The sequence below is a fragment of the Leptodactylus fuscus genome, chromosome 6 (genome assembly GCF_031893055.1).
Source record: "Leptodactylus fuscus isolate aLepFus1 chromosome 6, aLepFus1.hap2, whole genome shotgun sequence".
Taxonomy (NCBI): domain Eukaryota; kingdom Metazoa; phylum Chordata; class Amphibia; order Anura; family Leptodactylidae; genus Leptodactylus; species Leptodactylus fuscus.
The window spans coordinates 119,252,193-119,275,686 of NC_134270.1; the positions used below are offsets into that span (position 1 = coordinate 119,252,193).

At 44.0% G+C, this 23,494-nt stretch overlaps 1 protein-coding gene across 2 annotated transcripts in view; it reads left to right on the plus strand.

The window, feature by feature from the left end:
* The first annotated feature begins 433 nt into the window (after window positions 1–433).
* Window positions 434–23,494, plus strand: part of GPATCH8 (G-patch domain containing 8) — a 52,966-nt gene continuing 29,905 nt past the window's right edge. For both annotated transcript variants that reach the window (XM_075278248.1, XM_075278249.1), the window contains exons 1-2: window positions 434–530; window positions 18,918–18,992. In XM_075278248.1, coding sequence (XP_075134349.1) covers window positions 483–530; window positions 18,918–18,992 — 123 coding nt within the window. In that variant the 5' untranslated portion in view covers window positions 434–482. The remainder of the gene's footprint in view (window positions 531–18,917; window positions 18,993–23,494) is intronic.

The window sequence follows — 23,494 nt, forward strand, 5'->3', positions numbered from 1 at the left end:
TTAACATATTCTTTTTTAGAGTAGTTTAATATAATGTTAGTGGTGCCTGAATAACCTTTATAAAGGCTACTCACACATATGTGGGTCTCTATCTGCATAATTTTGCTGATAGAGCCCCTTTAATGATACTTGTCCTGCAAAAAACAAGCCCTCATACAATTACACTAACAGAAAAGCAAAACTGATACAGCTTATAGGGACAACAGAGTAACGGAGTGTGAATTGTGCTCGGGGTGGCCGTGAATAGGCCGCACTAGGCCACAGATCCGCCGCACAGCTCTCACACTCTCCATCTTCTACTCGTCTCCGTTCTATCACATGAACTCACAGCAGCAGCCGGTAGGCGGAGCCCTGCCCATTGCGTACGGCCTGAGAAGAATTAGTACGTGCTGCCGTCGTGTGGGTGTGGCTTATCTCGTGCGTCTTGCGGCGAGTGGGCGGGGTGGTAGAGAGGCGATACTCGTTCCAGGAGACGCAGGAAGATGGCCGCGGATAGATTCTCCCGGTTTAATGAAGACCGAGACTTCCAGGTACAGGGCATTGTAGGCTGCTCGGCAGTAAGTGCGGGGAGAGGTATCAGGCGGCGGGCGGTGACGGTGCTGCTTCTCGCGGTGTCCGCACGGCTCTGGTCACCTGTTATGGACGGGGCTGCTGTTCCCTGTAGCGCCCTGTATTATTGTGTTTTCTTCCCGTAGCTCAGGGTTTGCGTTACCTTATATGAACTCGTCCTGTCAGTGTCCTATGGCGCTCCTCCCACTGCCCTCCTCCCTGTGTCTGTCCTCCATTGCCCGAGACCCCTTCTGTGAGCCAATGTCCTCCAATTCCAGAGGCAGCTCTGATATCATATCCTTCAGTCACACTCCCTCCCCCACTATATGCTAGTATTCATCCTCACTCTGGCCATTCATACAAAATGTGTTTGACTCACCATTGTAATCCCCATCCAGCTGTCGATTTGACATCTCCCCCCAGTTTCTCCTATGTTAGATGTCCCCCATTTTCTCTTTAGTACACCCCAGTTGTCTATTCCCAGGTCATGTTGTCCACGTTCTCCTCTGAAGCCAGTGCATTTTCTCTGTGATCAGACTAGGACCTCCTGGGATTTGTATTAAGCTAAGGCTACAGGATGACTGTGGCCGCAACCAAGGATTGTCAGGCTACCCCTCAATCCCTTCTCTGTTAGTGAATGGAGTCACATTGTTACCCCTTGTGTTGCTAAAAAGATCTCAACATGAGTCCGTTCAATAACATGAGTACAGGAATGACCCAGTGATCTCTGGCTGTCAAAGTCGCCATGTAGCCCTAGCCTTATGTATGACTTTTCTCAGGACTTGATGCTGAGGTACATACATAAGGCATATGTGTAATGTACAGTATGAGGCATAGATGTAAATAGAGTCATACTGGTGTAGAAATGTTAGTATTACTTACTGTCTCTGTTCCATTCTCTGCAGAAGCCAGTAGAAGGGTTAATATTTGTGCTCAGTGCGGGAAATAGTGTCAGATCAAAAAAAAAAAAAAAAAACCCCAAAAAAGACAGCAATGGATACAATTTTAATAACATTGTAGTCTATGTAAACGGTTGCTCATTGGTTGCCTTTTGGGTCAGTTTTTAGCTGACTTCATGTGAACGCTCCCTAACCTTCTCTTGCACTTCACATATTTCTGTATTTCTTCCTTCTTTTTAGTACTAATATTTACTTGCCCCCTTTGTTTTCAGTTTCGATCACAGCATGTTTCCGTACCATTGTCCATCTATCTTTTCTCTGCCAGCCCTCTGGTTACTATTCTCTTGCTGTCGTCTCCTCACTCTAGACCTTGGTCCTCTATTTCTGGGAATCTTGCCTTGTAAACAACCTCTCGGGCTACACGGCATGGCAGCTTGTTATGGGACATCCTACATACAGTTACTATATATTATACTATTTTTAGAGTTGTATTTCCTGTAAGCATACAGGACCATAGACATGACGTATAGTCTGGATCTTCAGTATCAGCTATTGCGTCTATAAATGAATTGAGGAACTTGTCAGATCCATATACCCTACAAAGAAGTCTTTCTGACTGAGAGTTTTCAGCGCACTGTAAAAAGTCAATGTTTTTGGAGCACACATGGTCATAAACTCACGACTCTGATTACTAAGAATGCCATATGTTATATAGATGCCCTAGTTTCAACTGACAGCAACCAAAAAACTCTAACGTGACTGTGCTATGCCTTTGGCCATCACAAATGATTGTTTACATAGCATTTTAAAGAGGACCTTTCACCACTTCCACCTATTTTCATCCTTTGTTAGGCGATATAATTTTTTTTCTCTAGCCCCACACCATCCCTGAGCAATCAGCGCACTTGGTTTCAGTACCCAACAGAGGTAAATTCATCAATTCCTCTACAGCAGTTATTGTGCACACCTGGTGCAAAACCCCTTTGTAAGTCTCGCTCACCATATTTTGTGACTGTTGAAGGATATGGGAATTTTCTGCCATGAATTATAATGGATATCTAGACTAGTTCCTAACTGGTGTAGATTTTCATTCTAGCACATGGAAATCTGATTGATTTATTAAGTGGACGCAGTCTGTTCAAGGATCTCTGATCTATGATATGCCCTTTTAATAAGTCTTCCCCAATATTTTAGATTCTCTACTGTCAAATGGGGGAGATCTTGAGCCGGAGCGGTTGGCGGATTCTGATCTCCATTCAGGTCTGTGTCAGAGCTCAGAATCATGGCCCCTTTGCCATGACCATCCACTTGACAATAAAGAGCCTAAATATTTCAGATGCCAAAACTGCACTTGGAATCAGTGGAACGGCAATTATTAAAGCAAAAGAAGTGGAGATGGTGTATGATCCTCTATAAAGGGGGGGGGGGGGGGGCAGCTGAAATTGTTAGTTTCTTTTCAAGTTCCTGGTCCAGGAGTATTATTCAGTAACAGGAAGGGGCTGTTCATCTCTGATGTTTTTGATGACCTATCCACACTATAGATCATTAGTATCATATTGGTGAGGGTCTGACGCCTGTATGCTGCATCAGCCACTATCTACTACTAGATGTCATACAGCAGATGCAACCAGAAGCACAAGGTACGGTGCATGGTGTCATGGGGGTGCCAGAGTGCTATAGCTACTATTCTGGGAGTAGAGTTGCAGTACTCCAGTGCCTTCTCTTTCTGGCTCAATCTTCTATATTTCATCTGGCATCTGAGGTTGGCTGATACCCAACTCCACAGCAATTAGCTGTATCAGACCCCCAATGGTTACTGCTGTCCAACCCCCAGCACCCCCGCTGATCAGCTAACTGCAGGTCCTGCTGTGCATCCTAACAAGCACATCTTCGTATACTGTGTACCGTCTGGAAACACACTGCTATACATTGGGTAGTGGCTGCGCCTCTAATAAAGTCAAGGAAAATCTCTATAATAGCTCTACCATAAATCAATGATGATGGAAACTACTTTTAACATATCATTGCCATGTCATAACGTACCAGCAGCACAGATTCCAGCTGACATGTAAATCAGGCACTTTAGCAAGTGAAAGTCTCGACAGAAAGCTGGAGAATACAGAGGAATCTGCACCCCAAACTAGATGTGCTCCCTTTATGCCAGTGTCTGGTAATAAGTAAAGAAGAGGCAGAAATGCAAAGCACAATGAAAAATATGTGGCATTTTTTCTTTTGCATGTTTTTTTTTTGTTCCAGATTAGCTTCAGCTTTTTGAGCCAAAGCCAGGAGTGGATTGAGCAGAAGGGAGACGTATAAGAGCTTCCTATGTATTTCCCTTTCCTTTTGTAGCCACTCCTAGGTTTGGTGCAAAAAAATGCAGCAAAATCTGCAAACAAAAAAAGCAGCTTTTCCTTTGGCTAAGGCCCCACGTTGCGGGAAAAGCAGCTTTTTATGTTGCAGATTTTGCTGAATTTTATTTATTTTTATTTTTTTAAGCCAAAGCCAGAAGTGGATAGAGCAGAAGGAAAAAATATATTTTTGGTTCAAAAAACCACAGCAAAATCTGCAACAAAAAAAGCTATTACCTCCCTCTGCGTAGGACCTCAGCCTAAAAAGATTTTCCATTTACATGTTTTTTTTTTTTTGTGCCCCCTGCTCCATCTAAGGATGTATTTTCCTGTATCACATAGCACTCGTAGAGTGCTACATAAATATAAGCACTGCCATACAACACATGAGAATACACCCTAATTCACACTACGTATATGGCAGCTTATTCTGAACGTAAAACACGTTCAGAATAAGCGGCGTATAAAGCAGTTTCATTCATTTCTATGGGAGTCGGCATACGAGCGCTCCCCATAGAAATGAATGGGCTGCTTCTTTCAGTACGAGCACTCCCATTGTACTGAATGGAAAGTATCCGCGTGTACGGCTAGCTTTGCTCATGCCGAGCCGTACACGCCGGCACTTCCCATTCACTTCAATGGGAGTGCTCGTAGTGAAAGAAGCAGCCCATTCATTTCTATGAGGAGCGCTCGTATGTCGGCTCCCATAGAAATGAATGGAACTGCTTTATCCGCCGCTTATTCTGAACGTGTTTTACGTTCAGAATAAGCTGCCGTATACGTAGTGTGAATGCCCCCTTAGGCCCCACGTTTTTTTGAGCCAAAACTGGTTACAAGACGAATGGGAGATATATATAAAGTTGTTATACTTCTACCTTCTGCTCAATCCCCTCCTGGCTTTGGCTAAAAAAAAAACCGCAACAAAATCTGCAACAAAAAAAGTTGTGTTTCTGCAATGTGGGGCCTCAGCCTAAGACTCTCATTGTGGCTTATTCCTCTCCTGGACACTACAGGCTTAGTGGCAGCACATGTGTTAATATAATACACGTTTACTTGGCTGCAGGTGCCCATTTTGCTTCTATTTGAGGAGCTTAGCTCTCAGCTGTTCGCGGGTATGTCCCCTTTACCAGTAATAGTTTTGTACTTTGGCTTGTCAAGTAGAAGAATGTCACAAGGGCGCATGATGACATGTACCATAAGCTCTCTCTTCTGTATGTTGTTTTATAAATGAAAGCTCCACTGAGCGCCCATTCAGTCCTCAATAAAGAAAGCTTTAGAATATGACTATCCATATATTACCGTGCAGAGGACTGAATGTCATTGTAACATTGGCATGGGGCTGTACCCTGTACCCGTCTTTCTGCAAAATACTTTCTAGTAGTTTATGGAGCTCTAGTGGCCACATCCATATGCAATGCCTTCTGTTAGAGAATGGCCTAAGAATATTTGGGTACCTCCAAGCAAGAAAGCAATGATGCCCTTGGAATATATATCTAGTTAAAGGGATTCTACCACTAAAACACATTTTTTTCTAGTTACCGCGTCGGAATAGCCTTTAAAAAGGCTATTCGTCTCCTACCTGTGGAAGTGCTCTCCGCCGCGCCGTTCGTTCAAAATACCGGTTTGTACCGGTATGCTAATGAGTTCTCTCGCAGCGATGGGGGTGTCCCCATTGCAGCTCGAAAACCGACCGCAGCGCCGCCTCTCTGGTCTTCGGTGTCCTCCCCTTGCTGCTTCAGCGTCTGTCGGACGCCTGCGCAGTACGCTCTGTTCAGCGAAGATTGCCGAACGTACTGCGCATGCACGAAATTGCGGTGCCCGCACTATGGCTGGGACCGCAATTTCGCGCATGCGCAGTACGTTCGGCAATCTTTGCCGAACAGAGCGTACTGCGCAGGCGTCCGACAGACGCTGAAGATGTAAGGGGAGGACACCGAAGACCAGAGAGTTGGCGCTGCGGTCGGTTTTCGAGCTGCAATGGGGACGCCCCCATCGCTGCGAGAGAACTCATTAGCATACCGGTACAAACCGGTATTTTGAACGAACGGCGCGGCGGAGAGCACTTCCACAGGTAGGAGACGAATAGCCTTTTTAAAGGCTATTCCGACGTGGTAACTAGAAAAAAATGTGTTTTAGTGGTAGAATCCCTTTAAATAACCACAATGAAGGGCTATCATTGCGTTACTTCTGAGTGTCACATTGGCCCTGTTTTGTTTCGTTATAATTGGGGAGATTAGACATTATACATCTAAGAAGTTTTGCTTAAAGATGGTCTGTCATATCATTTAGTCCTACCAAACAAGTCCCAGGTAGGGCCTTAAGCTACATGTACAGATACCTTTCTCGCTGATCACACCATCATTTTCTAGAATGTCAACTTTTGTCCATTACTCATGTTGGGTTGGAAGTTCCACTCCTAGAAGTGCTCTGGATCTCTGCACGTTGTTCTTAAAGGGGTTAGTTGGTAATATAATATTGTTTCTGGTGACCTCTTTAATGCTTATTAAGCACAGTACCATACATTATATAGTGCCTGTGTTTAGCATTGCAGCTCATCACAATTAATTTTTCCTGAACAGAGTTGAACCATGGCCATGTGACCATCATATGTGATGTCACTGGTCTGACAACAGAAACTGGAACTCGCCCAAGTGCCGCAAGCTCTTCAAAAAGTTGATCGGTGGTGGGTGCTGGTGTCCTGTGTTAGCAACTTTTAATTTTGCCAGTACCTGATAGGGTTAAACTTCTGACCCTGGGTCGTATGATCAGTACCACTCCCTGACACTCCAGTCGCTCCACCTTCCCAGCATGTGACCCAAGTTTGGAGCCAGCCTAGGCTCAACCCAAATGTTGCCTGGAGGAAGTCTGTGAGACTCTTCTCTACAGCATGAATTAGCTTGGATACAAATGAAAGGTGTATATGTAAGGTTTCAGTGAAAAAAGCTGCAATGGTGGGGACATTGGCTCTGTTAGTCCCCGCGCAGAGGGAGTTGTTAGGTAGAGCTTGCAAGCGAGGCCTGGAATGGCGTTTCTCTCCTGGCACTTCCACCTGAACTTGCATAATAGATAAATGCTATGGAGTGAAGTTGCTGTAAACAGTGATAAAGGTGGCCATACACGTTTGGTTAGGACCATACCATCTAACAGACTTCCTTTAGGGCTAGTTCACACGGGGCGCATATTGGTGGATTTTGGTCCTGATTGTGATGTGGGAAGCTGTGTCACAATAGGGCCAAAATGTGCTTGCCACGACTGTTGCGGATTCCTGCTCTGGAGTAGGCCCAAATGAATGGGCCTAGTCTGGAGGATGCTGCCACGAGACGAATGCTGGGGCTGAATCAGCCGTGGAATCTGCCTGAAGAAAGGGCAGCTCGCTGCTTTTTTTCCATGGATGTTGCCGCTCACGGAAAAAAGTAAGCTGGTGGTCTACATAGACCTCTATTGTGAAGGGGTGGATTCAACGCCAAAATCCACCCCCTCTTGCCCCGTGTGAACACCACATGCTGAACTGCTCCCAGATGGCTAGTGGATGGTAGAAATATATTGGGGCAGGGGTCAGCAACAGCTGTTGTAAAACCTCAACTCCCAACATGCACACTTGCTTAGCTGTTCACAGAACTCCCACAAAAGTGAATGGGGTATTCATCTATAGTGCTGTAGGTTTCTGATCACAGTACTGGCTTATAGTGCAGAATGCAGTTTCCTGATGTACTGTGCTTGTAACAAGCTTTTGTGTGTTTGTGCCTTCACTGCCCTTAGTAAGAACTTGAAATGTGTTGTACAAAAAAGCATCCAACCCCTACATGTCATTTCTCCAGTTCCCAGGCCGCTTGGTGTAATAGTTAGAGATGGAAGCCTGACCATTTTGGGAATTGGCAGCATTCACTTGCTATTTTAGGAATGCTATACTTAATATTTTCAGCGGTTGTTTGTTGTAATGGACAAGTAATGATTGTTAGGCTCTATGTATTGCCTTTGCGGCTGTCCTTGGCATATAAGCATATATGTGATGGGTGCCATACAGTAGCATTCGTCACCCCTGGAGACTCTCTGTGTAGAAAAGCGCAGTCTACTGTGACAAAACTGCCGATGCATATCTGACAGGCTAAAAGCACTTAGCCTGGCATTGTCGGTTTACAGTGGCGTTGGTAAGGACCTGGTTGTCCTGCAGTGTGGAGCAGCTTGTGATGTGGCCTGTGCATATGCAGTGCAGACCATAATCCTCTGGATTATATGAGCTTGCTTATTGAGAAGAGATGCCTGCATTTGTACATTAATATGCTTGAAATCCCTTGGATTTTAGGCCTAAGTAATAAACTCCACATATGTGTGTGTGAGTCTGACCTTTACATCCTATCCATGTCCTGTCTGTTATTTGCAGCAGTGATCTCTTTATTGGTAAAGGTCAATGGCACAGATACATAATGGGGATTGTTGCCGATGGATCACATAAAGTGTATGTAACTTAGTGCAAGCAGCCAAACCTTGTTAGCCTGGGTTCACGCTGCAAGCAGAAATGTCCATAGCTAAAAAAAATAACGCAGCATGTAGCCTTTGTTACTTGTTTATCTCCAGTAGTTAGAGATGTAAGCACAGAGACATTGTAGAGCCTCCTCCCTCCCCCATGGATCAGATACTTACCCACAGGTTAGGAGATAAGTATCTCTAGTGGGACAACCTTTAACCTCAATGTACACACTTTCCAGGCCTATGTAAGGTTGTCGCTCATCTTTCGGAAGAATATACAGCATTGGATTTAACTGATCTGTAATAGTTTCTTGACGCAGAATGGAAAATCTGCAACATATCTCTGGGAAATCTGTGCGGACTAAACATGTATAACCTTCAATGAGCTGTAGGCATGGAATGTCTTTAATATTTCTCTATTAAAGTAGCTGACTTCTCAGACATTTTGTTCCTTGTGGCCTATTACAGTGGAGGACTTCTGTATACTGGCAGGGGCACTAGGAAAATTGCTTGGAAAAAAGACGGCACATGGGCACAGCGCTTTTTTTTTTTTTTTTTTTTTTACACCACTGACCCTTTTCTTCGGTGATTCACGAACGTTGCCACAGTCTATCCACTGCCAATTGGACGCTGGTGGAATATTGATTTACCATCAATGTCTGTGATAAAACAACCTCTATAGATGCTCAGCCAGATATCGATAGTGCGGCATCCAGATGCCCTTCGTCTGCCAAAAAGAGAAAATGTTTGTTCCCCCCCCCCCCCAACATATGTTTTTCTTTTTTTGGATCACGATGGCCTCTAAATATCTGACGTATAGAAGTACCCGCGCCTCCTATATTAACTTGTTGATTTATCTCCTGCATCTGATACTGTTACAGTATTCCTTCCCTCTGCCCTTCCTGTTTTGCTTTCCAGTCCTCCTTCGGTTTGATATCATTTTTCTTGTCAGCATGCACACTGGAGCCAAGTAGTTTCAACATGGGCGTAGTCCTGATCATGAAATATTTGGACGCTACTGACCTAGTTATTTGTTGAAATATAACTGAGCCACTTTATATACACAAGTATATAAAGTGTTTATCAGATCTTGACTCTGTGATACTATCCTATTGTGCGTAGCGTTAGATGCTGCAACCATAAATCAACAGCTCACTTGAGGTTTCTTTTGCCGGATGTGCATCATTCCTTTGGTTGCATTCACAGGGTCGTGTTTTCCCCCCTGGGTTTCATCCATATAGAATATTTATAAGGTGATAAATACTGGCAGCTAGGGTTAAAGCATCTCTTATTTACATCGAGGCCTGTGCCCGAAGAGCTGAAATTTATTTATTTATTGTTCCCTTTTCAAAAGTGACAAAAAAAAAAAACAAACAGCCAAAGTCTCTAAATACTAGTGTGAATAGGGCTGTACAAATTGATGTTTAAAAAAAAAAATAAAAAAAAAAATAAAAAAAATAAAGCATATATTTATTTTTTTTTCCACTGCATTTACCAGTGGAGTGGGAGTGCTGTGTTTCTCATTCCCCTACATATCCTTGTTTCGGTAGCACTGAGGGGATAAATATACCGTAGCTGGTGCTTCACCCATCAATTTCACTGGAAAACCAGCAGACTTTCATATTAGAAAATCGCACCAATTTGTGGAAAAAGTGCTACATGGTTGCTGACTGCAGAGAGAGCCTGAGTATATTTGTGTGAAAAAAATCTTCTAAAAAACCATATTATACCCTCGTATAGTGTCCAACTCCTGCTCATACGTATATTAGGGGTTTATGTGAGAGTTGACAGAACACATCTGGAGACCATAAAACGATGAGGCACCATGTAACAATGAACCCTGGGGAGTTTGGGCGTCAAGGACATATCATGTTTGTGCTTTATGATCCTGTATCCTGAAGAATCCCGACTTGTGAAATTCAGCCACTGACCAGACACGTTTACCTAGTTTAGGCTTAGGTTGTTTTGCAGCTATATCTTCTTACTGTGTTAAAAGTGATTTTTGTGTTCATTGTAGTTTTATAAATATTTGTGAAGAATGTGATGTGTGTGCAGGTGTGTGTGTGTGTGTGTATATATATATATATATATATATATATATATATATATATATATATTTTCTAAGCTAATTAAAATGGTCTCAAAATGTTACACCAATGTAATGTATTTTAATTTAAAGGGAATATATTATTGCCTCTAGTGATTTTTAACTAAGCATGGTATGCCTTTCTAAAGGCTATGCAAATATATGCTTAGTTAAAAATCACTATAGCCAATGATCGACTCCCTTTAATGGGGTTTTCTGGGGTGTTAAAGAGGAGTGGGTTACCATGGTAAAGCATATTAAACTAAGAACACTGCACAAATGAGCAGTCTGGAGATCTGAGGGAGACTCAGTTGCACCATAGTGCTATGCCCCATGCTGCTCTAATACTCTTCTTCCCTGCTCCTTTCTTTGAGTGACACGGCAAAGGGAGCTTTGTTGAAATTTTGCCTGGCCCTGTTTTTTTTTGAGTTCACACTAATATATTAGGGCAGAGTTTGGAGCAACAGAGCCGCTCTCAGTGCTTTAGATTGCTCATTTGCATATAGTGAAATAAATGAATATCTATTCAACTGAGGCAGGAGTTATGGGGGAAAAAGGTTACATTCTGGTGAGCTATCTAACGTTGTTACTGTTATGCTTCACCCTTGTGACAGGCGCCCTTCAATCATGTTGACCTATCTTTAGCTCCTTCCTGACACTAGCTGTACTAGTTCGGCGGATGTCAGGTGTTTACATATGTTAGCTGCTCGGGAATCGGGCGGCCGTTCTAGATGCTGGGTGTCTCCTGTTTTATACAGTAGAGACCCAGTGCTAATGCCCACGATTGGTGCTCACACTTATTGCGGGCATTAACTCCTCTGGCGCCTCAGTCAAAGCTGAGTTGTATTAGTGATCAGACCCCTGGGTTTTAAGACCCTTAGGGGGAAGGGGGGGTCTAATAAAATGCAAAAAATAAATAAAAGTAAAAAAAAATATATATACCGTATTTTTCGGACTATAAGACGCACTCAGGTTTTAGAGGAGAAAAATAGGGGAAAAAAAAATTTCAGGCAAAAAATGGTAAAATATTTAATATATGGGAGTTGTAGTTTTGGAACAGCTGCAAGGCCACATTGACAGGTGACCCTGCAGCTGTACGGGGATGTATAGGGCGTTTTTTTTGTGGGGCCAGGTGTACTTTTTAGTTATACCATTTTGGGAAATGTTTATTGCTTAGCTCACCTATTATTTAATTCAGAGGCAAAACAGAGAGAAAAACCTGGCTGTTTAGCACTTTTGATTTTGACGTTCACTGTACATAAAACTATTAGTAGACCGGGCATTTTCAGACACAGGGATACCGAATGTATATGTTTCACAGTAATGTTATACTTTTATATGTATTCTAGGGAAAGGAGGTGAACTTTTATTTTATTTTTTTATTATATTTTTTTTAGTGTTTTTTGTTTTTTTTTACTATTTTATTATCCCCCGCCTAGGGGGCTTGAACCTGCAATCATTTGATTGCAAGTCCCATAGACGGCAATGCAAGTGTATTGCCGTCTATGGGAGATTCTATACATTACTATCGCGGAGGGTCATAGACCAGCCGCGATAGTAATATATAGTTATGACAGGCCTGGGAGCCTTCATTAGGATTCCCGGCTGTCATCGGAACAGGTCGGCTCCTGCGGCCTCGCCGTGCAGGAGCCGGCCTGCATCACTAAAGGTATGGGGCCGGTGGGGACCGGCCCCAGGGCTAACTAACTGCCGGGACCTGCGGAGGAGGAGCGGATTTACAGCATAACACCGCTGGTTTTCTTCAGCGGTAGGAGCGTGGCAATCTGCAGGCCCCGGCAGCTAAGACAGTCCCCGGCATCTGCTGTAATAGACCGGCGGATGCTGGGGAGTGTCTTAGCTGTCGGGGCCTGCAGATTGTCACGCTCCTGCCGCTGCAGAAAACCAGCGGTGGCAGTAGCGCGGCCATGCTGCAAATCCGCTCCTCCCCCACATTCGGACTATAAGACGCACCCTCATTTTCCTCCGAAATTTTGGGGAAAAAAAGTGTCTTATAGTCCGAAAAATACGGTATAATACACACTGTTCAGAAAAAATAAAGGGAACACTTAAAGGGGTTGTCCCATCACAGGGATCCTACCTATACTGCTTGTTAATGTGAATGTAAGACTTTTCCTAAATACACTGCTTCAGCAAAACTGCTTTGTTTGTCCACTATCTTACTTTATTAATTTTTTTTTTTTTTTTGACACATCCCTTGACTTATCTGGTCATAAGTCAAGTGATGTATCTGCCTGCTCTGAGGGGGGAGGGAGGAGGGGCTAAGTGCACGGGAGCGAGCCTGGAAAGGGGGGGGGGGGTAGTTTACCCTTTGGGGGGAAGGGACCGCCAATACAGACCCGGCATCCGCTGTAATAGAGAGGCGGATGCCGGGGAGTGTAGACGCCGGCACAGATGCCTGCAACATCGCTATGCCTCTGCCCTGCATGAAGCCAGCATCGCTCCTGCCGCTGCTGGCTTCTTGCAGGGCAGAAGCATAGCGATGTTGCAGGCATCTGTGCCGGCGTCTACACTCCCCGGCATCCGCCTCTCTATTACAACGGATGCCGGGTCTGTATTGGCATTGTGAAGGCTAGACTGGTCTCACCATCTATGAGCATGCACGCAGGGCCAGCGTCATCTCGCTGCTGGCTTTGCATATGTAACCCCGCCCACCAATGACGCAACAAAGCTGGAAGACAGAAGATTTACAGCAACGAAGACTGGTGAGTATGCAACGTGGGAATACCCCTTTAAGCAACACAATGTAACTGCAAGCAATACTGATTGACAATCAATTTCACATGCTGTTGTGCAAATGGAATAGACAACAGATGGAAATTATTGGCAATTTATAGAAACACACTCAATAAAGGAGTGGTTCTGCAGGTGGGGACCACAGACCACATCTGAGTACCAATGCTTTCTGGCTGCTGTTTTGGTCACTTTTGAATCTTGGTTGTGCTTTCACACTCGTGGTAGCATGAGACGGATTCTACAACCCACAAAAGTGGCTCAGTTGGTGCAGCTCATCCAGGATGGCACATCAATGCGAGCTGTGCCAAGAAGGTTTGCTGTCTCTGTCAGCGTAGTGTCCAGAGGCTGGAGGTGCTACCAGGAGACAGGCCAGTGCACCAGGGGAGGTGGAGGGGGCCGTAGGAGGGCAACAACCCCGCAGCAGGACCTACCTCTGCCTTTGTGCAAGGTGGAACAGGAGGAGCACTGCCAGAGCCCTGCAAAATGACTCCAGCAGGCCACAAATGTGCATGTGTCTGCACAAACTGTTAAAAACAGACTCCATGAGTATGGTATGAGGGCCCGACGTCCACAGGTGGGCGTTGTGCTCACAGTCCAACACCGTGCAGGACACTTGGTATTTGCCACAGAACACCAGGATTGGCAACTTCGCCACTGGCACCCAGTTGTCTTCACAGATGAAAGCAGGTTCATACTGAGCACATGTGACAGAGTCTGGAGACACCGTGGAGAGCGATCTGCTGCTTGCAACATCCTTCAGCAGTGGGTCAGTAATGGTGTGGGGTGGCATTTCTCTGGAGAGTCACACAGCCCTCCATGTGCTCGCCGGAGGTAGCCTGACTGCCATTAGGTACCAAGATGAGATCCTCAGACCCCTTGTGAGACCATATGCTGGTGCGGTTGGCCCTGGGCTCCTCCTAATGCAGGACAGTGCCAGACCTCATGTGGCTGGAGTGTGTCAGCAGTTCCTGTAAGATGAAGGCATTGAAGCTATGGAATGGCCCGCCCGTTCCCCAGACTTGAATCCAATTCAGCACATCTGGGACATCATGTCTCGGTCCATCCACCATTGTCACGTTGCACCATAGACTGCCCAGGAGTTGGCAGATGCTTTAGTCCATATCTGGGAAAAGATCCCTCAGGAGACCATCCGCATCCTCATCAGGAGCATGCCCAGGCATTGTAGGGAGGTCATACAGGCACGTGGAGGCCACACACACTACTGAGCCTCATTTGACTTGTTTTAAGGACATTGCATCAAAGTTGGATCAGCCTGTAGTGTGTTTTTCCACTTCCATTTTTCAGGTGACTTCAAATCCAGGCCTCCATTGGTTAATAAATTTGATTTCCATTGATGATTTTTGTGTGATTTTGTTGTCATCACATTCAACTTTGTACAGAACAAAGTATTCAATGAGAATATTTTATTCATTGAGATCTAGGATGTGTTATTGGACCGTTCCCTTTATTTTTTTTGAGCAATGTGTGTGTGTGTGTGTGTTTATGTATATATATATATATATATATATATATATATATATATATATATATATTCATATACATATATATATTAGTATATACAGTGTGTGTGCGTGTGTATAATATATCATTTTAAAGTTCAAATCACCCCCCTTCGGTCTTTCCCTAGGACATATATAAAAGTAAAGTACTGTGAAACGAGTTCGCATTAGGTATCCCTGTGTACAAAAATGCCCGGTCTACAAATTTATAAAAATATTTTTCCCCTACGGGAAAAAAAAAAAAAAAAAAAAATCAAAAGTGCCAAACCGCAGTTTTTTCAGTTTTTTGCCTGTGATAAAAATTTGAATAAAATTGGTCAAATATCAAATCTCCAAGCTGTTATTACTAAAAAGTACACCTGATCCTGCAAAAAGACACCCTATGCATTACTTACTCGAAAGTATATAAAAGTTACGGGTGTCTTGGCCCTCAATCACTGTAATGAAGGTCCATTGAGTGTAATGGAAACAGTGCAGCTCCAGAGCATGAATTACACCAGAGAGGAGAGGTTTTCATGTGTGCGTTTTTCATCTACTTCTAATCGCACAGCTTTCCCACATTTTGGAAAGGCAAATCTAGATAGCTATGTCATAATTTAGAAAGAGGTTTGTATAGGTAGGTTTTGCTTAGGTAAATATTCTATTAAGTAGTCCCTAAGGCCATAAACGCCGAGGTTTGGATGTGGTGGAAATGCTGCAACGAGAACTGTGGCATTTTACAGTCAGACAGAATGTAGTGCCTGCTCCCTCAAACAGTCTCACGTTAATAGTGCTTGTATTGGACTTCTTGGAGAGTCTTTGGGTGTATACAGCAGAAGAGCTTCTAGAAGAATTGTCCCTGGGATGCCATGTTATTCTGGCTCCCCCTCCGCTGCAGCGCTTTCTATCCCTCTTCCTTTCCTCTGTCAGAATGTGATTTCCCCATAGATGTTCTCTTATTACCCACCTCGCTCCTGCTAATAAAGGTGATAAGTAGAGATTAGCGAACAGTAAAATGTTCGATATTCGTTTCGAGTAGCCCCTCAATATTCGACTACTCGAATCGAATATCGAACCCTATTATAGTCTATGGGGGGGAAAAATGCTCGTTTCAGGGGTAGGCAACATTCGATCAAATTATACTTACCAAGTCCACGAGTGAGGGTCGGGCTGGATCCTCCAAGAAGTCTTCTCCATGCAGCGTCCCCGCGGCATCTTCCGGCTCTGAATTCACTCTGCCAGGCATGGGCAGAGCCGACTGCGCATGCCCGCACTACAAGCGGACATGCGCAGTCGGCTCTGCCCAGGCCCGATGCCTGGCAGAGTGAATTCAGAGCCGGAAGACGCCGCGGGGAAGCTGCACGGAGAAGACTTCTAAAGGTAGGAGAAGAACCAGAGTTGATTGGCCGACTGTATAGCATTTGGCCAATCAATGCTGGTTCTGCATCAAACTTTTCCATTCGAACAGTGAGTGGTACTCGAGTATGAGTATTTCAAATACCGTAGTATTCGATCGAATACCTACTCAATCGAATACTACTCGCTCATCTCTAGTAATAAGTGTATATTGGGGAATTACTATAAAATACAATACACAATGAACTTGAGCCCCCACGTTCTCTCTGGTACATTGTAATGTTACTGTTTTGTTACAGTGGTTCATATGTAAATATTAGTTACTGAAGCCTTAAGCCCCATTTCCACTTCCCATAAGTGTTAGTGCACCATTTATGGCAATGTGTTTTCTCCTCGCTCATGCGGCTGCTTTTCTGGGTTCTCTGTCAACTCCAGATTGTGAACATGCTGAAGCCATCTGCAGACTCTTGTCCTGAACTTCTCTTGGAAAAATAGCCTCCTGCGCTGTTGTTTTTAATTGCTGAGTAGGAGGCCAAGATCACATGCTGTACGCTAACAAAATATCTGCAAAAAATCATCCCAGCAGCCTCATCCTCACTGCGATCCCACTCATGGTTTGTACTAAACACATACACAAGCATTTCTGTTCCTGCCAATGCTCCTTGGTGACTTTGTAGGTAGTCCTGTTGATGTTATTGGTATTTTTTGCAGGCCTGTTGATGTCTTTGGAACCAGGAGCCCCCAAATGATTTGGTGAAAATCTGATTATTTTACCTCTGTAGAAGAATCTTATCATGAAATGGTCACTTAAAACAAAATGTGGTCATGTAAATAAGGCCTAAATCTGTAGGCCTGCTGGACAGCGCCGAACCTCCCATGAGGCGACCTGAAGCGAGCGCTTCAGGCGGCGCTATGTCAGGGCCCCAGGGAGGGCGACATTTTTGATTACCTAAGCCAGTCCAGGACAAGCTGTCCTGGACTGGCTTAGCACCGAGCGGTGGTTTGGGGAGGCCACTGGAGCAGCGCTGCTCCAGCAGCCTCCCCTCACGCTCAGGAAGAGAGCAGGTCATCTCCGTCCCTGCTCTCTGCCTGCGATCGGCGCTAAGCCCCACCCCCTTCGCCCCGCTTTCTGTAGTTCGCCTCGGGCGGCAAAATTCAATGTGATACACGCGTATGCCGGCACCCATAGACATCAATGGGATCTGTTATAACGCTGCTCATTCTGAATGAATTTACGTTCAGAATGAGCGGAGCGTAAACTCCGTGTGAAGGCTCTCTAAGGGTGACCACTTAGAGGTCCAGACTTTCCTATGGCTTGCCTACTGTACAGTTGTCCTATTGCTGGACATGCTATTAATGTCACCTTTGTTGGAGCATAGCAGCTGGAACTCCCACTAATCTTGAGAATAGGAATATATTAAGAGTCCTAATACTTATTTTTGTGTTAGAAAATGTGGAAAATTTATTGAGGCATACACTTAATGAATTTGGCATCTTCAGTTGTACTTAATCAAAAACTGAAATTGACGTAGGGTTGTGGAGTGGAGATTCCTGGCCAGTTTTGGGTTAAGTCAGTTGAAAAAATTTACCAAATCTGGCTTCAAAATAGCGATTACACAGTTATTAATATATAATATAATTAGATGCATGGTTTGTTACAGATTTACCTTCATATGAATCAATCACTGACTTTTTCATAAATTAGAGGATCTTTACTCTTCTGTCTGACCAGGGCTGTCAGGAATTTATGAAGGAGTCTGAGTCAGGCTGTGGAAAAATAGGAATCAGTCGTTGGTTTGGCGTTCCCTCTCCACAGCCTATGTCTATCATGAATGATAGTAAGGCTTTATTCACACTTCTGTGGAATTCAGGGACAGCACCTCACCCTGCAAATTTTGCGTGGATATGAACAGAGGTTTGTATGTGCTCTATAAAAGAAATGGGTTCGTGTGCAGTACGTGATTGTTACGCACCTCACATGTCTGCAAAGTGCGAACATGTAAATAAGGCCTAAATCTTTTGGTCTGTTGGAGGTCCAACAGTTCCCTCTACACCCCATTGATAAAAGTTCTATATTCTGACTTCATGTGTGCCACCAGTTATAAAACTACTTTTCATTAATGAATGGTACAAGTGAATATAAAAAACTTCTTTGTAATATCTTATTAAAGGAAGGTTTCCTTTTCCCACTGATTATGCTTCTCTATCAGTCTTTTTATATAGTCCCCTATCTGTACTCTTTGGGAGAAGGGGGTGCTTATTCATTGCCTCCTTTTGTGCACTGGTAGCCTTTTATGTTGAATCATTGCAGTATTAAGCGCAGCAGCAGGTGTCTGTATTTGTTTTTCAGTAGCCTCCTATTCCCCCTCCCCTCTCAATAAACTAATCTGTATAATAAATCTTTATGGTCTGTTAGTTTCTTATGTACATTTGCGCCAGTCATTTCTGAAAATTTGCTTTAACTATAATGTGTACCATAGAAGTAGCGTTAGGCCACTAATAAATTCCCCATTATGTTTTTTTTACCCTAGTTGTGTGCATTCACAGCAAATAGAAGCCAACCACTCTTTTTAGGGATTGGAGACATTTGAAATCCACTGATCAATATGTCTTAAGCTGGTTCTGCAGTTACATTTAGTTCGCATGTGCCCGTAATAGCGTATTTAGGTCCTGATTTTGATGCGGGAAGCGACATAATGAATGGGCCTAATCCGGAGGGGGCTGCCGCAAGGCAGACGCTGCAGCTCAATGGGCCGCGGAATCCGCCTGAAGAAAGGGCAGCTCGCTTCTTTTTTCCGCGAGCGACATGTTGCGGTATCTGAGAATTCTGCGCCGTAATCCTCCCTCTCTGTGCCCATGTCAGCAGACACTTAGAGAGGAACAAAAAAAAGCTTCAATGTTACCAATGATATTTTTGATAACTAAACTTTTTTTTTTTTTTTTTCCCTCTTGTCTTCAGGGTAACCATTTTGACCAGTATGAAGATGGACATCTGGAGATCGAACAAGCTTCTCTGGACAAGCCCATTGAATCGGTAAGAAGAGGCACTTTGGGCAGGCGTTTATAGCATTGTTCCTTTTTGTTTGCCCAACAAGATGAGAACTAGAATTTTGGAGATGTAGGAGTTTAGCTATTTTAAAGAAACCTTTTTGGTTTTGTATATTTTTATTTTCTTTTGTAATTTGGCCCTTCAGTATTGAAAGAGTTCTGCTTTATCTTGAGAGGTTAGGGACATGCTATTTTTTATTTTTTTTTTTCTATATTTAGGATAGCCCAGGAAAGAACTGGTTATATATAGCCCAGTGTGGCTAAATTCACCTCTTTATATACAGTGGGCCTGCCACCTATGCATGGCGGATGCAGACAGTTTGCAAGATTAACAGATACTGTCCTATTAGCCTCTTGTCTGGAGAAGGCTCCTTCGCTCTTAACTACTACTGTAGTTGTGGTTCAGCCAAAAAAAAAATGTCTGTTTCCACTGTGTGTATGTGATAAGTCTGCTACAAGTGAAATGCACATTGAACCTCAGTTGGACCATGCAGTCTGAACCAGTGACACCAGTACCGCTTGGTTACTGATTCAAATACCAGCTCTTTCAGATACTCAAGGCATTATAAGACTTGGTATATGTTTGGGAAATCTGTGGATCTCTGGTTATAATCCTCTTTTAGTTTGAGTTCCCCTGTGGTTGTAATCCCAGCACGGTGCAAGGGTTTCTTCCCAGGTTTGTGTTTTCGATGCGGTCAGATTGTGATATATAACTTGGCTGCATTAAAAGCACACTCTGTTATCTAATTGGGGGGGGGGCAGTATCACATAATCACAGATGGGGTTCCCTGAGAGCTGCGAAACTGGCTAAGTAACAATGTGCATCTCCCTGCCAAAGTGTAGGTCTGTGTTGTGTTTGTGTGTGTGTGTCTGTGTGTAGATGGTAATACAGAACTTTACACAACTTTGGCCCTATCTGGCCTTTCTCTTCCACAGCAGTTGATCCCAATATTAGCTAAGCTGCTCATGACCTGGTTTGTATTGCACGCTCTGCCTTTTTTAATTTTTTCTTTTATATATTTCTATATATTTATACATCTCCTTTCTTTTTTTTTTCTTTTCCTCTAACCCCTCACTGCTAGAGGGTCTGGCAATTGTGGTGTTGCTGCTCCCCCCAGCAGTGAAGGGGTTAATACTCTAGGACTACTTTCCTTTCCTCTACCCTTCTCCTTTCTGTTATGGTCCAGTGAACACCACGTATATATATTTGTGTGTATATATTATCTCCCCTTTCTCTGCTATGTGCTGGCATGTTGCTAGCTAAAGTGCGCACAAGGTAATGCTGCAGAGGAGGACACCACTTCACACAGAGGTTAAGAGCTGGGACCAGCAGCATTTAGTTGAGTATACCCACTGTGGAATAATGAATCCTGCCTGTTCCCTGGGTGGGCATTGTTACCATATACTTGCTTTTCATAGTGTCAGCTGACTTTAAAGGGTTTTCTAAGCAAACTGGAAACCCAGGAGATGCTCATTTACACTCAGTCCTCTCTTTTGGTATTGGGTCCTCCTTTCCTTTTCATGCCTGCACTGGCTGGATCAAAAAGGAAGAAGCTCAGGTGAATGCTGTGGCCATGTTGGATATCGGTGATGTATTAGAACTGAGGTCACTGGTACGCAACATGTGACAGCTGAGGCCAGTGACTCCCTGCAATGGTCACCTGAGTCACTTCACTTCCAGCAAGGGTTGTAGCTAATAGGGTTGAGAGGTAGCCGTCTCTACTGGGCCCTGAGGAGGCCCTAAAGGCACCTCCACACATTAAAGAGGACCTTTCATCAGATCGGGCACAGGCAGTTTTATATACTGCTGGAAAGCTGACAGTGCGCTGAATTCAGCGCACTGTCTGCTTTCCCGATCTGTGCCCGGGGTAAAGCGTTATCGGTCCCGGTAAAGTAGTGCTTTACAGTCAGAAGGGCATTTCTGACACTTAGCCAGGGACGCCCTTCTGCCCAGCAGCGCCTATCGCACTGTACTGTGGAGCGGGGAGGAACTCCCCCCTCCCTCTCCTGATAACACTCGTCTATGGACGAGCTGTGTGAGCAGAGGGAGGGGGTGTTCCTCCCTGCTCACACTGTACAGCGCGATAGGCGCTGCTGGGCAGAAGGGCGTCCCTGGCTAACTGTCAGAAACGCCCTTCTAACACTAAAGTGCTACGGTACAGGGACCAATAGCGCTTTAGCCAGGGCACAGATCGGGAAAACTGAATTCAGCGCACTGTCAGCTTTCCAGCAGTATATAGAACTGCATGTGCCGGATCTGATGAAAGGTCCTCTTTAAATATTCTACTACTCTAAATGGCACATGGTAGGTAGGGGCCCCATTATAGATTTTGTATTGGGGCCCAGGAGCTTCAAGCTATCCATCTGCCTCCAGGCCAACTATGTGGGCATGGACTGGAGGACCCGAGTATAAAAAATTGAGTCTTCAGTAGTTGATACCTTTTTTTTTAATGGCTAACTAAAATGATGACAGATTGCAAGCTTTCGAGAGCTTGTAATCTGTCATCATTTTAGTCAGCCATTAAAAAAAGGTATCAACTACTGAAGACTCAATTTTTTATATTTCATATCCACGATACAATGGATACAATGGCTAACACGATACAATGATATATATTTATTTTATGTCAACCCTGGCTTATCTAATTTTCCTGTTGGCCTGGAAAACCCATTTAAAGAAAATCTTGCAGGTGGAAGTGATGTGCTGTGAAACCATTCCTTATATTTATTATGAAGCCTGTAAATTGAGCAAAGTCAGGAGTGTATAGAGGACAACTTGTCTCATGACTAAAGATTAATTTACTCTGTTAGGTCACACATAAGAGAACACATTCTTAATGGGAATATTTTGATATTGTTTTTATACTGCCTCCTGGTGGTTCTATGATTCTCTGATAACTCATCTAATCTGTCCAATGATGGTAACAGGAAGCCAATCCTTGTATATAATTTCTACTTAGTTGCTCGGTACACTTGCAGAAATGTACTAAGGATTACGAAGTATGTGTGACGACCAGATCTGACACATTAGTTGCATATTCTACCCAAGTAATATTTAAACACTGGACATTTAGACATAGGAGTCACGTTCCAGTTGAAAACTTTGTTTTGTGACTTAAAGGGGCTCTATCAGCAAAATCATGCTGATAGAGCCCCACATATGCGTGAATAGCCTTTAAAAAGGCTATTCAGGCACCGTAAATGTTATATTAAACTACCCCCCAGTTTTAAAATACTACCCTAACAAAGAATGTGATCTACTTGCGCATCGTGCTCGGTGGGCGGGCATTCAGGGTGTGTCTTCTTCATCCACGCCTCTTCTTCCTCCGATGTCCTCCGGTCCCGTCCTCCTCCGGCGCTCGCGAACTGACACTGATAAAAAAAAATGGCCTGGGCGCATGCGCAATAGCTGTAGTAGAAGCCGCGTGCTACTGCGCATGCGCCCAGGCCATTTTTTTTACATCAGTGTCAGTTCGCGGGGACCGGAGGACATCGGAGGAAGAAGAGTCGTGGATGAAGACACACCCTGAATGCCCGCCCAGCGTGCACGTTCGGTAAGTAGATCACATTCTTTTTTAGGATTTTATTTTAAAACTGGGGGGTAGTTTAATATAACATTTACGGTGCCTGAATAGCCTTTTTAAAGGCTAGTCACGTATATGCTGATAGAGCCCCTTTTAACAGAGTAAATTAATATTTATTCATGGATCAACACATTTAAGGATGTCACAGAAATTTCTGACCTAGTCATTATTATGCCTTAAACCTTACTGTTAGATGCAGGGTACCCAGTACCTGAGCCTCATTCCTCCCCCCCAAAAAAATCGCTTCACTTTTGAGGGTCATGTCAGGGGTTCTCTGACTATCCACTATTAGTAGCTAATAGATCCTACTTGTTCCCTACTACTTTTTCCCTCAACTTTCCTTGTCCACTACTTTTCAGGCTCTTAAGGCATTATTAGCCGTCATCTACTAGCCTTCCTGAGTGTACGGTGTAACAATTAGATGGAGAGACCTATCTACAGTGTCATTAGTAAGACGCAGCTTGTATAGCTACAGTGGGCACACTATGGTGCCCGGGCAATGAGGGTGCTTGTGGGAGTGTTAGCCGGCCTCTGCAGCAATACCTGTGAGGAAGAGTGCAGGGTTGGGCTATGGCTCTTCTGCTCCACGAGTCTACAGATCCTAGTCTTGGGCTCTCACCCCTACAGAGGAATTCTAATGCAGTATGTGAGAAGAAACCATGCCTATACCTTCTTATAATTCATAACGTTCCCTTGCCCATGCTTGCTATGTAAATTTCAGTTTTATATTCACTATGTGATTTCTGTAGGCCCCAAATCTCCCCTGGTATCTTTTATAATGTATGTTACTAGTTTAGTTTGTGTAATGGAGTCCAGATTTCTTTATTGGAGTGTCTCCGAAGCATTAGGTCTCGATTATTATAGCAGAAAGCTGGCAAAGCAGATCATACTGTCTGGACACATT